This window comes from Larus michahellis, chromosome 3 (assembly GCF_964199755.1).
Source record: "Larus michahellis chromosome 3, bLarMic1.1, whole genome shotgun sequence".
Classification (NCBI taxonomy): Eukaryota; Metazoa; Chordata; class Aves; order Charadriiformes; family Laridae; genus Larus; species Larus michahellis.
The window spans coordinates 89,159,528-89,175,309 of NC_133898.1; the positions used below are offsets into that span (position 1 = coordinate 89,159,528).

Consider the following 15,782-nt stretch of genomic DNA (forward strand, 5'->3'; position numbering starts at 1 on the left):
AAGAGTGATCAACACAGAGACAGTCTATTCTCCAAAAGCTCTTGTTCCTCCATAAAACAGTTTTCAAATTCAGATTTATCATGGGAAGCAGTCTTACTGGACCCAGATGTAGCATAATTTTGGACCCCATACAACTCTTTGCTACTGTTCCTCAGGAATGGCAGAGGTATTTCTTGTTCATATATGTATTTAATGTGCATTTAATTTGTATCGTTGTCTAGAACGCATTTCATTCCCATTAAATGGCAAGATGGTACGCTATTTTATCTCTATTTCTGTATGGTGTTTTTCAAGTTTATTGAAAATTCATAGGTTTGAAAAACAGATTCTAAGTATCTATTTAACAGTGTATAACTTTAAATCCCCTGAGAGGAAATTTGACAGTGAATTACTATTGCCACTCTGATGTATGTGAAGACTTGAAAGTGTGAAGCTTTATAGCACTATTTCTGATTCCTGCTAACTAAAATATTTTAAAAAAAGCCAACAAAACAAAACTGAAATTTCAACTATACGATGGACTTTTTCTATGAGCATGCTTTTCAAACAAGCCAGTGCCATTTCTCTACAATTTCTTTATGAAACGGTAATAGTTATTTAATGCATTGCCTTCTTTACTATGGTAGAGCTAGTCTTAGATTTATAAATCCATCAGAAGATCTGAAATTAACACCAGACAGAAAATTTATCTCTGGTCCAGATTTGGAATGTAAGTGCCATTACATCTGGAAGACTAAATGCAGTCACATATAATGATTTGCGATACACATATTACTTAAAAGTCAAATGTCATGATCCCATGGCATTTTTATATTAAAAATTCATCAAAAATTCAACAAAAATTGTTACATAAATGTGTACTGCATAGTTCACAGAAAATATTGTGCACAGGTAAAGGATTTTTTTGTGGGTTACTTAGATTATGATCACAAATTTACCAAATTTGGGCTTTAAAAAATCTTCTTCTATTACTTAAGCCAAATTTCTTCTTTTACTATTGTAATGTTTTTGGTCAAAATCAGTTTGAAGGCTCATTCTTGTGTGGACAGAACCAAAACTCAGTATCATTTTCATGAGCTGTGTCTGAGGCTAACCTTCAACACCTTTGTGAAGCTGTTTGGATTTTGCTTCAGCCCTGCACAGAGTAGCCAAGAAAGAATGCTTAAATCCTGCAAAAAGGGAATTTGTGAAGACAGGATTTTATAACTACTTTCAAACCATGCTCATTTCCTTATGTATGCTTGTATAGCCTTAGAATTCATCCCATATTTCTTGTATGACAATTTCAGACGGAGTTACATGGTGGAGACAGAGTTAGGCAATTTTAAGGAGAAAATTATTTAAATATTTCCTCAAAGCCTGTTTAGACCATTGTAATTCTTTATAGGGAAGCTCGGCTAGTGTCAAGCTAGTTTCAGTACAGGAAAGCTAGGTAGTATCGAGAAAGCCATTCTAACTACATACAAGTTTAAATAAAAGGCAGAATCTGGCCCACAGATTTTGAGTAAGACAAAAAGGACAGAACAGAACAAAACAAAGCAAAAAAGTAACATTGGTATCTTTGATTACATGTTCCAGTTAACCATTTACTTCATTTACTTTGATGGTGTCTGAATTGTAACACATTGAGTTGAATGAAGTTCCCAGTTGACTATTTTTTTTTTCTTCTCTCAGAGATTTTGATACCAAATCTGAGAGTTATGGTCCATTTAGCTTGAGTATTTTGGTTCAGTTGTAATATTTCTCTTTTCTGGTTTTGTTCACAAAAGATCCAACACTCAGCTAGATGAGATGCAATACAGGGCTGTGCACCTACAGATTACAATGAAGTATCAGAAAACGCTAAAAAGAAGCAGAGGAAAAGGACAAAATCAAATTCACTAAAAAGGATTTCAAATTCTGAGTCAATTTCACAAAGATTTATTGTGTAAGCAGCACAATTAAAAAAACCCACACTGTAATATACCCTCTCAATGTAGATGGGTTGTTTTGATGTACCTGTGAACATATCCACAACTGTTTTAAGGAAGCAGTACATATAATGTCATCTTTAGCTCAATTAACAATTATCAGGAAGACAGGGTATTTAAAATGCCCTGATCAGGAAGAGAAATACACACCTTTCTTATTTTTGAAATCCCTTATTTAATTTCTTTACACACTCAGTCATGTACACATACATTCCTTGTGTGGTTAATATATTTACATAATTTTAAGTATTCTTATCTGTGTACAGACCCTATACACATATTATACACTTACAATATCAGATTGTACAATATAGCATGATATAGCCTGTATAAATGCAGGTGAAGATGAAAATAAGCGTCTGGCCTAATACTGTATGCAGGACACAGATATACCGCATTACCACTTGAGCGTTTCTCCTGTCAATTTGTTCATTTAGTAAGTTCCTGTGTTTTTATGAGCATAGTCATTCAGTGTCTCAATACAAATAAGTTTTGGTTCTTTTTTTTTAATATATTCTGTAGGTTAAAAACTGTCTTTTGGGATTATTGATGTTGTAGTGAAACGCCTGCACTTTATGCTAGGAAATTGTAGAGGACTAACTAGGTTAAGGACTTCCTACATCTGCTTTAATCACTGTTACAACATATGCCACATGAAAACTAACTTTACCTATGAAAACTTGCAAGGAAGTTACAAAATACCTGCATGTAAGTATTTAAAAAAAATAGTCTTTTTAAAGAAGATAAGTAAACTCACTGTTCGCTACAGCTCCCCTTTCTGAGTACGCACGCATGAGGATGGGAATGACAGATGAGAGAGAGAGGACGAGAGAATCAAGAGCACGTACCGTGCCTACACTCATCATGGTATCTGGAATATCGAAAGAGCATTCTCAATGAAACACAAAAAGTGTCATATTCTAAGCCGTTGAGTATTAATTATTTGGCTTGTGAAAGGAATACAGTGCATTTTTGAGGCTACCTCCACACCATTCTCAAAAGTAATGAGGAGACCACAGGGAAAGTGCTCAAAGCCCGGAGTATGGGGGCAGTTTATCCGACAATGCTGAGCGTATTATTTATTATTATTATTATTATTATTATTATTATTATTATTATTATTATTATTTCTAAATTTGTTTTATCTATCTAAAGGTCCCATAAACAAATCCCCCCACAATTTAAATCTCCATTTATGGCATAACATTTTCTGTATCACCGTCCCCCGTTTGCGCAAGGATCGCTTCAGATTCTCGCATAATCTTGCCACCGAATTGGCAATTACACCCCCCTGCGCTTCGCTGTCTTCGCCTGCTTACGAGACAATAATCACTTTATTCCGTTTACATCGCGGTTCTCTCCTCCGGAAGGGACGCGGCGACGCACTTTTAAACAGAGCTGGACAAAACCCGCGCCGCGCCGCCGCAGCATCAGCCGCGGGAAGGTGCGCAGGGCAGAGTTAGAGGCAGGGGCCGGGCAGGAGCTGCGCAGGGGGACGCGGAGCGGGACGCGCGGAGCCGGGGTCGGGGAGCGGGGCCGCCGCCTGCCGCCGCGGGGGCTGCGCGGTCCCGGCCCCGCCGCGGCTGGGGAGAGGAGCGCTGCCACCGAGGCCGGCGGGGACACCGTGCCGGTCGCGCCGCCCTCGCTCGAGGAAGGGTAAGTTTTTGTGCCGTTCTGCCGTTTCCCTCGCTGAAGGGTCTGGCGGGGGGGGGCGGGGAGGTTCAAGGAAGGGAAAGCGGCGGGGTGGGGGCATAACTGGATCTCCGGGAAAAGCACTCCCGGGCTCCTAGCGACAAAAGAGATTTGGCAAGTTCCTCTCTTCCTCGTTGTTTTTTGGGTTTGTTTTTGTTTTTTTTTCTTCCCTTTTTTTTTTTTTTCCTTCTCTTTTTCCTCCTATTTAAGTTGTCTCATTGTTAGCAGATTACCCTCGCTTCAGGTTACACCCGGCAGAGAGGGGGGATGAAGCAACGGCCCCTTCCCCCTCAAAATAAGTTCTAAATTGTCATTAACCCGTCCTTCCTATTTGGGGGAAATGGGAGACGGAAAACCCGAATAAGACAAAGGGAAGGGAGCCCAGGCAATGCCAGCCCCGCCGAACTTGACTTTTGGCAGAGGGCTGTCCCGGGGCACCGTCCCGCAGCTCCTGCCAAAGTTTCCCTTTCGGTGGCAGCAGCCCAGGTACGCGCTCGGCCCGGCACCGCCGGGCACCGCGCCGGGAGCAGCGCCGGGACGCGTCGGCGGTGACTCGGGTTGGGGCCGGGCCCCGACCGGGGACCCCCTCTGGCTCCCTGCCCCGGCAGAACGGATGGAGCACTGGGGACCGTCCGACCGCTCCGCTCTCTCAGAAGGCGAGCCAACCGGCCGCCTCAAGGCGGGCGGACAGCCCCCGGGTGCCGGCCGGTCCCGGCTCAGCCCCTCCGTCCCGCTGCCGTCGCCCCGCTCGCAGCCCACGGCTCCCCAGCACCGGCGGCAACCCGACACCGCCGCACGCCGATTCGGCGGCACCGCCGACCCCGCCCCCCAGGCCGCGACGAATCAGACACGGGGCTCCGCCCACCGGCCGCCGAGAGTGGCTGCTGTTTGGCCGGGTAGCGCCGTCAATCAGGTTGAAGGACGGGCCGGCCCGCTGCTGCGGTCCCGCCCCCTCGCCCTAATTGATATTATCGGAGCGCGGCGCGGGCGGCCGGGCTGCAGTCGGGGCTGGCGGGCGGCCGGCCCGGTGCGGGAGCCGGGCAGCGGCGCGGAGGAGGAGGCGGAGGAGAAAGAAGAAGAAGAAGAAGGAGGAGGAGGAGAAAAAAAAGGCAGCCGGGAGGGAGCGAGCGAGCGCCGAGCCAGAGACTAGCAGAGCAAAATTCTCCACCGTCCTCTAGCACCCACCAAGCGGCGGCAGCGGCAGTGTCTAGAAATATATAGCTAGAAAATATAAAATCACCCCTCTCCTGCACCATGGTTTTCCAAAGTAGGCTCCCTTCTTGGATTATTTTGTGCTCCGTCTGGCTGTTTCGCTTTGCACGCACGGGGGAGGCACAGGCTGCGAAAGAAGGTAAGGTGATGCGGAAAGCAAAAGTTTGGGCTTATTTATTGCTTTTGCACACGAAGTCTTGTGTGGTAGCTTAGCGGAGGACCTGCCAGCCACTGCGAGCTGCTTGCCAGCCCCCCCCTTAAAAAAAAAAAAAAAAAAAAAAGACACGTTTTTGAGTTGAGGTGGGAGGGAGGCAAGAGCAAGGCGTTCACTGGGGGGGGGGGGAGGGAAGGGTGTGTGCATGTGTGAGAGACTGGGACAACTGCCTCTGCTCTCAGGAATGAGGTTTGCGAGGCATTTACACGTGATGAAAAAGGCATGGGGCTGGGGAGACAGCCCCCGGCCCGGGGATGCTTGCGGGGGAGCCTCACTCTCCGGTAGCAGCCTTGATCCTCCCGACGAGGTGCGGGGGAGGGCGGGTTACCTCGCTGCTCCCGGGGCGGGGGTTGCCGGGGCTGGGGGGGAGAGTTTCAGGGCTCGGGACGTTTCGGGGGAAGCACGGCACGGCGCGGGGCTGAGGCTGCGGGGCAGCTCCGCGCCCCTGCTTGCCCACCGGGGGCCTGCAGCGCTCCGGCCCCGCGGGGCCGTGCACAGACCGTGGGAAGGAGCATCGGGGTGCAGTTTTACACCTCCCGGCCATGCAGGCTGGGCATACATTTAGAAGGTCCATGCATTCTGGCGTCATGTCTCTGCAACGCGTGTGCTCTCCCCCGGCATCGCCGGCGAGAGGGAGAGGTTTAGGGATGGATGTTTTACACGAGCTGCGTATCACAGCGGGGCTTCCCGATTCCCATCAATCCAACACTGGTATCTATGTAGGGCGAACCCCGGACATTTGTTTCCCCGGCGCACTGAGAGAAAACAGGCAGTTTTCTATGAGAGACTGATGGAGGAGTATAAAATCAATTCACAAAGTCCATCTGGAAATCTCTTTTCTGAGGTCCAGAAAATCTGAAATGCTTTAAAGGAGCGCCCTGCTCGCGTTTGACAGCCAAAGGCGAAGGTCCGTCTCCATCTTCGCGGGGTGGGGGGGAGACACACGACAGGGAAGGGGGGGTCAGGGGCTTTTTCGGTGTCTCCGCATATGTATGCGTTTGGGGGTTTCCCTCCCCCCCTCAGCTGGATATGTCAATATTTTTTCATCAAACCGTTGGCATGCAGCAATATACCATTTCGAGCTTGTAACTGGAGCTTAAAAAAAAAAAATCCCTCAATTAAAATGTCCTCTGCCCTTAAGAGAAGGCGGTGATGGCGAGGTTAGAGAGGGAAAGAGGAGAATAGCTTTTCCTTAGCAGCATTTCGAAAGTTTATTTGGAAGGGCTGTAAAGCACAGAGACCCCCAGACAGGGCCACTAACGCGTGGCCGTGGGGTGCGGAGCGGAGAAGAGGGAGGCAGGCAGGGTGCGGGCTGGCTGCCCCGCTCTGCCCTGCAGATTGCGCGGCGATTGGAGCTACGCCGGGTGCCTCCCGGCGGTAGTCTGCCTCGTGTTTGTGTGCGTAATACTTGTATAGATGTGTGTGTATATATATATGCATCTATACATGCAAGTGTGTGCGTATAATGCGTGTATATTTTGGGGAAAATCAAACTAGCCAAAGGAGGGTCAGGAGGGGGCGAGCGGCAGACGGGGATTGATAGCGGCTACCTGCTGCAAGCGCAGAAAACTCCCGCGGAAGAAAGACTGAGGGAGGAAAAAGAAAACAACCCAAAAGTAACTTTGCAGCTTCCCCCCCAGCCCCCGGCCTCGCCGAAGGGCCGGTGGCGGCAGCAGCCCCGCGTGGTTTCCCACCGCTCCCCGCTGGGTACGGAAGGGGGTTGGGGGGTGGGGGTGGGGGGGGGGAAGGCTGAAAAGTTTTCCGAGTTTCCTTTCTGTAGCTTAATAAAAGCCGCGGTGAGATGCTGGAGCGGAGCGGGGCAGGGTCCGCCTGGCTCTCCAAGCGAGGGGGTGACCGCCTTACCTGCGGAGCGCTCTGCCAGCGCCGCGCCCGGGACCCTCCGGACGAGCGCAGAGGCGGGGGACGCCGCCGACCGCTCCCCCGGGCGGGGGGATGTCCCATCCCTCCGCCCCGTGGCTGCGAGCCCTCGGGGAGACTTCCCGGGGCGGCCGTCCCGGGCGCTGCCCCCCGCAAACCGGCGCCTCGGGGTGGGGTGAGAGGGGTGTGTGTGGAGGGGGCGACCGCTTGGCCGCCAAATCCGCTCCTCAGCGCGGAGGCGCAGCGCCCGGTGGGGGGGCGCTGCGCGGCTGCGGCTCCCCGCGGAGGCGAGAGGCCGCTGCTCTCCGCCTGCGCGGTGCCCCGCGGAGCCCCTTCCCCGCCCCCGCGCTTCGCCCCGCCGGTTTTACGCCTCCTTTCGCTCTCTTGTCCCGCCGCGCTGCCGAGGGGGGCCCCCGAGCGGCGTCTCCCCGTAGCGCGGAGCGCTGCGCCCCCGCGGAGCCACGGCACCATCCCCGCCCCGTATCGTATCCCGGCGCTGAACAACCTGGGCTGGGAGCAGCGCACCAGCCGCCGGAATAGCTGCTCCCCGGTAATTTTCGGTGCCCCAGGGAAACGCCACGTTTCCTTCTCGAGGGGTGTTTGCAGAGCCAGGGGTTTGTTTATGTTTATGTTTACTTGTTTGCTTATTGTCTTTTCTTTCTGGAATGAGCCCGCCGGTTACTATGTGATGGCGAATTGATGCCAAATAAAACGTATCATGAATTGCAGTCATGGGACATCGTGCTGGTGCCGAAAAGGTTAAATTTTTTGTGGTACCTTTTTTTTTTTTTTCCAGGGCCACTATAAATGTTCTTGTTTGACAAACCACCACATACACCACCTGGTTTTCTATAGAAAGTGTTACAAAGTAATGCCCCTTGAATCCAAGCGTAATGAAATACACAGGTAATCTTTCTAGAGAGAGACTATCAAACTTCTTTAATGAAGAAGTATCAAAACTCTTTAATGAGTAGTAGCTTTATTACTGAAATACAGGCCTGGAAGCCACCGTTTTGTATTCAGATATTACTGTATGAACCTTTAAATAACTTTTTTTAGTCATCTCATCTTTCTAGCAATTCACTGAAATTTTGTTTAAAATTCTACTAGGAGAAAGGGCCAAAGCCAGAATTATAACTTTTCCAAAAGACCCGTCAAAAGTTGCTTCAGGTTACAGCCTTAAATCATACAATGAAATATCAGTACTTAAATGCTGTGTAGAAATTTATAAATAGCTTCATAGCTAAAAATATACTGAATAGTTTTAAATTAGAAATGTTATTTTTTATTTAATCAAATAGACGTATGAAGTTAAATGTGCAGCTCTGAAGAAGGAATCTTCAAAGTGTACCAAACCTAGATATATGGTTGATCACTCTACAGCTTTGACTGTTGCAACGAAGGTATTACAGCAAATTGTTTAACTTTTTTTTTTTTTTTTTTTTGGGCATCACAGATTAGCACATGTACCATTTGAAAGTCTTAGAGAAACTTACACTAATATGTTAAGAAAGAAGCTTATAGCTATAATGGAAATATAAGACATATATAGAAATATATGTTTGGAAGTAACAGCACATCAGTAATATAAACTTCAATATGTACTGTGAAATATGTAAGAGTTGGTTTATTAGGCTGTGATTAACCAGTTTTAGAGACGGGTTTATATTTAGCTGAAAATAATTGCAGTGCTACGAGAATCGATGTCTTTTTGTTTAGAAGTGTCACTGGGGTATAATGACATGAAGATTTCAGTAAGCCATTACCATAAAGTGAATTAGTCTGATTTTGTGTATGTAGTATTTTGTGTATGCAAAGTGTGAAGTAATTGCAGAGTCTTATTTTCTGTATGCCTGGGTGTCATTTGTTTATAGAATTACTGCTTTATCACCTGAGGGATGTATTTTTTTCTTTTAAACTGAAAAAGACCATTGGCTTTGCAGTGCAACTCCCAGTAAGGTATAGAATGGTCCTGTGTAAATTGGTTTGGAAAAGTGTTGAAATGTTGTGTTATTTGTTTGTTTTAGGCTCATTGTAATAACCAGCATATGGGAAACGTCCGTCTTATGACAAAGGAGATGAAGGGAGCATGTATCTTAATGACTGATTAGTAACACTTTAGAGCACAAAGAAAAACAATACATTTTGATTTAAGCAATGAAATTGTTAAGGTGAATGTCTTATCTCCTTATATGTGTATGGTACATAATCATTTAATGATCTATTTACAAGTAAATGCAGATAATTGTGGTTGCAGATTTTTTTTTTTTAATAACGTGAAGAAAAAAATATTAATTTGTACAAAAAATGCATTCTTTTTACAACTTTTTTTTTTTTTTCCAGACTTTGTGCTTTGGTTTTATATTCCCACTTACTATATTTAACAAACAGTGGAAATTATCTTTTTTTTTCTTTTTTAGTAATATTGCTGGACTCTAAAGCACAACAGACAGAGTTGGAATGGATTTCCTCTCCTCCCAATGGGGTAAGTACTCCAGGCAAAAATTAAGTTCCTGAAGATGAGCAGTTATTTTACCAAAGGAATTGAAAGACTTGCTTTAAACTCGCTCCCCCTCATATTTCTCTCAGTAATAGTACCAAGTGTTTATGGCTTTTTCAGTTTTAGAATGGAAAGAAGCGTACTTCAGGTTACAGTGTACAAATGCACAAGCTAATTAAAAGGAAGAGTGTCTTCAGAAACTCACCTAAATGTTTTCAGTAGCTTTATGTTTTGTAGCGTAATCTTTTGTGCTGTGCCAGAAAGGTCTGTATATTTATAACACGGTATTTTAAATCACTTTTTCCTTCTTCCTTTAGAAACAGCAGATTTACTTCTGTGTGGAAACTTTCTAAAAATATGTTTTTCATTTTCTGTATAATGGGTGATCATAAATTTGTTTACGATGTTTTCTTTGTAATTGAATAGCACAGATTGAAGCGCTCTAAAATAAAAACATTTATACTGCAGATGTGTTTGAAATGACATTCCAAACTTGAAACATCCCCAAGTCTCGAGGAGCTTGATATCTGGAACTAGGCACCAATTATGTGGTTATGGCCACCTCCAGCTTGCTTACAAATTAATCTCATGGTACTCCATGAAATGTACCATTGTAAAGTACATCATTATAAAAAATGAGAAGTTTAGAAACATTGTTGTTATTGTCTTATTTATTATATACGTAAAGTTGAGAATTGCTGCTTTCAGTCTGAATTAAAAGAAGTGATATAAAAACCCTTGTTGCTCAAGACTTGAGGGAGAACATTTTCAGAAAGATATAATGGGTATGTTGTCCTACCTTGTCTCAGTCCTACCTTAACTCAGTTGGACGAATCATAAATTATATGGACAGTTCTTACTCATGGAAGCAGTCTTGCTGAATCTACTGCGGCTCCTTGCATGAACAAGGACTTCGGGGATCAGGCCCTTAATCTTCAGCACATTAAGAAATCTGGAGCCAGAAGAGCGTGAAGTGTGAGTGGGGATATAAAAGTGTAACAAATCCTTTAAATAAGAAGAATGAAAATCTGAAAGTGTCTTTCTTTAAAAGCCAGATCGTAAAATCAATACAAGCATAAACTGGAAATGAATCTGAGGCCTTCAGAAAGAATGTAATGCGAGCTCAGTGCGCATGATGGCTAACAACCTTGTCATTAGCGTTTTGCACTGATTGAAACCTTTACCAGAGGTGTTTGAAAGATTAGCTTGGTGGCAATTATATTAGGCTAACCTGTAGATAATGAAAGACATGTCAACACACGTTACACATGTCAGCATACCGAAAGATGAAAGTAGAGTCAAATTCAACAAATAGTAAAAAGCGACTTTCAGAGGTAGAAGCCAATTTCAATCAGGAGTTTAAAGTGAATCAAAACTAATGACTGGATTTGTGTGCATAATAATGTTCAGAAATAGTTGCCTGTATATTAGCATAAAAGTACCATTTAAATAATGTAATTTTGAAAATAAGTGTTTTTCTAGTTTTAATTACTGAATTTTCTACTATGCAATAAAGACTTCATGGGAATAAACACAGAAAATCTTCTTCTTGAGAGAAACTACTGCATCATCACAGTATGGAATATATCAGCCAGACACTTGTTAAATGCCTCATTCAACTGCAAATGTTACATCTAACAATGATCTCAAACATTGTTAAGATAACTAAGAAGTTAAAATACCATATATTGAAACCAATAGAACAGGACACATTCAAATAGAATTGCATGTATATCACCATATGCTGCAGCAGGACAAAGAAAAGTTGAATTTTCTTGCTGTAAAAGCTATCATGGAATTGATCGCTTTAAAAAGAGTTTAAAGGGGTGTGACCTCAAAAGGCACAGGTGAAAACATATCCTGAAGTACTGATGTATTTTTTTTCCCCACAGAGAAGCACGTACACCTCCAATGGACTACTTGAAATAATAGCTCTGTGATTACAGAATTGAATCATAAATCATATTTCCTTTATTTTTTAAGAAAATCTTATTCCATGGCTTCGGAAAAATATGGAAAGACAGACTTCAGTGTTTAAAGCTAGGGATAACATAAAGTAGGACTTCTTACCTGAATTTATTGTTTTGTATTGTTTTCCTTGACTGTAGCCTCATATACTGGGCTTCTGACTCCAAGAAGGCTCATTTGTGTTGTATTACAAAAAGTTGTTTGATTTTGTTAAATGTATTTTGGTTGGTTGGTTGGTTGGTTGGTTTTCTGATTTGCTTTCTGGGTTGTTGTGGGTTTTTTTTTGAGGTGGGTGTTTGTTTTGGTGGAGCAGTCCACATCAAAACCCGAGGAGTCAGATTGTTTTGTGTGGTGCATTGGAGTTACTTTCACTTCAAAGATATGATATATTGTCTAACTGGAATATCTCCTTGCAGAATCTGGCTTGGTGTTTTGAGGGAGGATTGCTTTCACAAGATAAAAAAGAAAATGAACAAAAAAACCAAGCCATCCTAAAAAAACCAAAACCAAACATCACTACCTGATGTGAAACAGAGAATGTAAAAATCAGTAAAATTTTAAGTTTCCTGCCTTTTTTGTCATCTTTGTGTTTGGGGGTGTGTGTGTGTGTGTGTGGTTGTGTTTTCTTTTCTTTTTTTTTTTTTTGTTTGTTATGTGGGGTTTGGTTTTGGTGTTTTTTTTCAATGTGTCAGAGCCAAAAGTGTCAGTCCAGGGTCCCTGTTTTTTCTTTTCCTTTTTTTTGTAGTAGTTCTTATAGAGGGGAAAAAAAATCTTATTCATTCAGATCTAATAAACCTATTATGAAGATAGACTTTCTTCTGTTCTGGGATTAATACATTTCCATGTGCAATCGGTTCAGTGAACTCCATGAGCATTTAATAACATATTTCAATATTTTAATACCATAGGCATATATAATACCATACACACCATGTCTATATTAACTGTAGGTCTTTGAAGTGTACTTTGATATTTACAACTTCTGTGCATTTCAGCATCTGCAGCCGTGATATATTTTGTGGTGATAACTTCCAGCATCAGTTCAGCCACATCTGCTTTTTCTTGGAGCAGTAGACCAACATTAAAATGATCTCATTTGCTGTCAAATAGGCTTGCAAAGGACTGTATACTGCACGGCTCCTGCTCCGGGAAACCAATGCCTTCCACGCTTGGTTACGGGTGTAAGGAATGTCAGTGGGTGCTCCATCCTGCAGAGGTGCCGAGTACCCTAGTCCCACAAAGCACTTAAGCACATGCTTACCATTAAGCTCATAAGTACTGTCATTGATCTTAAGCGTGAGCTTAAGTGCATTATTGACACAGGGCCAGAGGGCTAAGTGCCATACGGGGAAGTCATGGTTGCCTATATCATCAGATGAGGATAGCTCAAAAAAACCCAACCCTAATTTATTACAGCTGCGGTTTCTGCAGTGAATTAAACGTTACAAGAGATGCGAAAAAAGGTGGGAGACAGATATTGTTTTGGTTACACCTGGGGAGATCCGCCTGGCTGATTTCAGTGGAAGGTTTGCCATTGCCCAGGAGGTGCAAATTCCCACGCCACCGGAGGCTGTTAAAAGGCTGCGGGGCTGTTACAGGCTTACCAGTTTGTTACATAGTTGGTACCCTAAAGAGGTAACAACAACAAAAATCAGGCTTTGAACCAGTGAACTTTCAGTCATGGGGGTTGTTCTTAATTATGTATGTAATCTCACGGTTCATTTGAACTCCCAGCTAAATGAAGTTTGCTCCCTTTGGCATGGATGCAGCCACTGAACAAAATGTGAGGTGAGGAGCTCCTGCTTACCTTCTTTTGGTTTGTAAGTAGAACAGGAGCTGGACTGAACAAAAAGAGGACAATCAAAATGTTTCCTTGCTTTCAAATTTTTATTTCTGTCTGTTTTCTCTCGCCCTCTCTCTCTCTCTATGCCACTTTCATCATATAGGAGTGAAAATTATCCTGAAAATCTTTTCAGGACCTGGTCCCATACCTTCTGTACAACTGCAAGTTCCGCTGGAAGTGTTATGTACACAAGTTTTATGTACTGTAACACTAGGCAATTCCAGTTTCTAAGACTTCACTGATTTTAGGTTTCTCTGGAAGTGAAACTGCCTCCCTCCTTTTGGTGCTTGCTTACCCAAAACTGTCATGACCTTAATGAAATGCAGGAGAAGCCAGTGTGTGATCAGAACTTGGTACGTCGAACAGCCTTCTCTGAAGCTTCCACTTTACAACTGTGCTCGTGATATAACAATGATTTTTATAAGTTATTTATGTGTCGGAAAGACACGGAAGGAGAGAGACCCTACAGCTGTGTTAATGTGTATTTTCCTCGTTTGGGTACTTAAGAGTATTTTAACAATAATCTACTTTTTATGTAGCCATACTGTTAAAACGGAGGGAGACTTGAGTTGTGTGAAGCCTTTTAAAATACACAGTAGTTACATTTGGTGGCATAGCTTTGTATTACTAACTGTTTGTTATTGTTTTAGTGGGAAGAAATTAGTGGACTGGATGAAAACTACACTCCTATACGAACATACCAGGTATGCCAGGTGATGGAATCAAACCAAAACAACTGGCTTCGGACTAACTGGATTGCAAAAAGCAATGCACAAAGGATTTTTGTAGAACTGAAATTCACTCTGAGGGATTGTAACAGTCTTCCTGGAGTTCTGGGGACTTGTAAAGAAACTTTTAACTTGTATTATTATGAAACAGACTACGACACTGGCAGGAATATCCGAGAAAATCAATATGTAAAAATAGACACTATTGCAGCAGATGAAAGTTTTACCCAGGGTGATCTTGGGGAGAGAAAAATGAAACTTAACACAGAGGTGAGAGAAATTGGACCTTTGTCCAAAAAAGGATTCTATCTTGCGTTTCAGGATGTAGGGGCCTGCATTGCTTTGGTCTCTGTCAAAGTCTACTACAAGAAGTGCTGGTCCATCATTGAGAACTTAGCTATTTTTCCTGACACAGTGACTGGCTCAGAGTTTTCCTCTTTAGTTGAAGTACGAGGAACTTGTGTCAGCAGTGCAGAGGAGGAGGCAGAGAACTCGCCGAAGATGCACTGCAGCGCGGAGGGAGAATGGTTAGTGCCTATTGGAAAATGTATCTGCAAAGCAGGATACCAGCAAAAAGGAGACACGTGTGAACGTAAGTAAACATACAACTTGCTATGATAAGTATGTTATAGTAATGTTCTACCAGCTTATTTTTATTATTTTTTTTTTTTTGCAAGAGAAATATGTCATCAGTCTGCTTTTAAAGTTTTTGGATCCTCAATCTGTAAACTTCGCACCGGCTAATCCAAAGCAGTCAGCTCTTCTGGATATGGAAATCAGCCATTGCGTACTGCATTTTAAAAGTTAATCAGTCAATTTTAAAGTTGTATGAAGTAAAACTACAGATTCAGGATTAGCATCTTAGACCGCTTAAGGTTATGTTCCTTGTACCTCTTGCTGAGCAAGTCATACCTATCACAGAACGTTGTATTAATAGTATCAGATATGAGTAGTTAAATAACTTGTTCTTTCACATTGTCTGTGATAGAATTATAAGGAAACTAAAACTGAGGAAGAATGAGGTGTGGCTAGTAATGGTAAGAATACACACACAATGAAAACTGAGTTAGAGTTTTGTGTCTGAAGTGTGTACAAATTCAGACACAAGAGTATCATTTTAGATCTTTCAAACAGAATATCAGCTTTCCGGAGTAAAGTATGTTTTCCTTTCTACAATATCTTTTTTGCATAAAACTAACTCTGAACTTTTGTCTTGCTGTGGGATCATAGTGATTAGTTTAAAATACGAGCAAGTCAGAGACTACTGAGGTGTACTTTCTAATTCAGACTGATTCAGTTACCCATATTCTTAGAGTAATACTTAGCATTGCTGTCACTGGGGCTACTTGCTTAAGACATTTCTGCTTAGCGTGAGGAAGGATGTTTCATTGCCTTTGCTTACAGTAAAATCAAAAGAATAGGCAGTTCGTTTGAAGACAGGTATTTTCATGCACACTTAGCACAAAATCTATCATTTCCATCATAACGCAAGGAGTTATATATCATCACATTTTTATTGTAAGATAGGCAGACATTTGTGGATGAGAAATGCTGTAAGTCAAAAACTGGGAAAAACCCCCACAAATCTGTGAAGAGGAGAAACCTACGGAATCTCAAAACCAAAGCGAGCAGCAGTCAGTGAGTCTGAGACGTCTGTGTGAGGACTTCAAAGTCCCCTACAAAGGATTACAAGCACCCTAAAAAAAAGAGGTCTATCTCATTATTAATAATTTGTCCTCGGAAAAAAAACACGATTGCGTTCTTGATGAGGTTTTAT

General features: G+C 43.2%; 1 protein-coding gene across 11 annotated transcripts in view; it reads left to right on the forward strand.

Annotated features, from left to right (window-relative positions):
• The first annotated feature begins 4,655 nt into the window (after positions 1 to 4,655).
• EPHA7 (EPH receptor A7) overlaps positions 4,656 to 15,782 on the forward strand; it is a 214,609-nt gene continuing 203,482 nt past the window's right edge. For all 11 annotated transcript variants that reach the window (XM_074581111.1, XM_074581112.1, XM_074581106.1 and 8 more), the window contains exons 1-3: positions 4,656 to 5,013; positions 9,387 to 9,451; positions 13,928 to 14,597. In XM_074581111.1, coding sequence (XP_074437212.1) covers positions 4,917 to 5,013; positions 9,387 to 9,451; positions 13,928 to 14,597 — 832 coding nt within the window. In that variant the 5' untranslated portion in view covers positions 4,656 to 4,916. The remainder of the gene's footprint in view (positions 5,014 to 9,386; positions 9,452 to 13,927; positions 14,598 to 15,782) is intronic.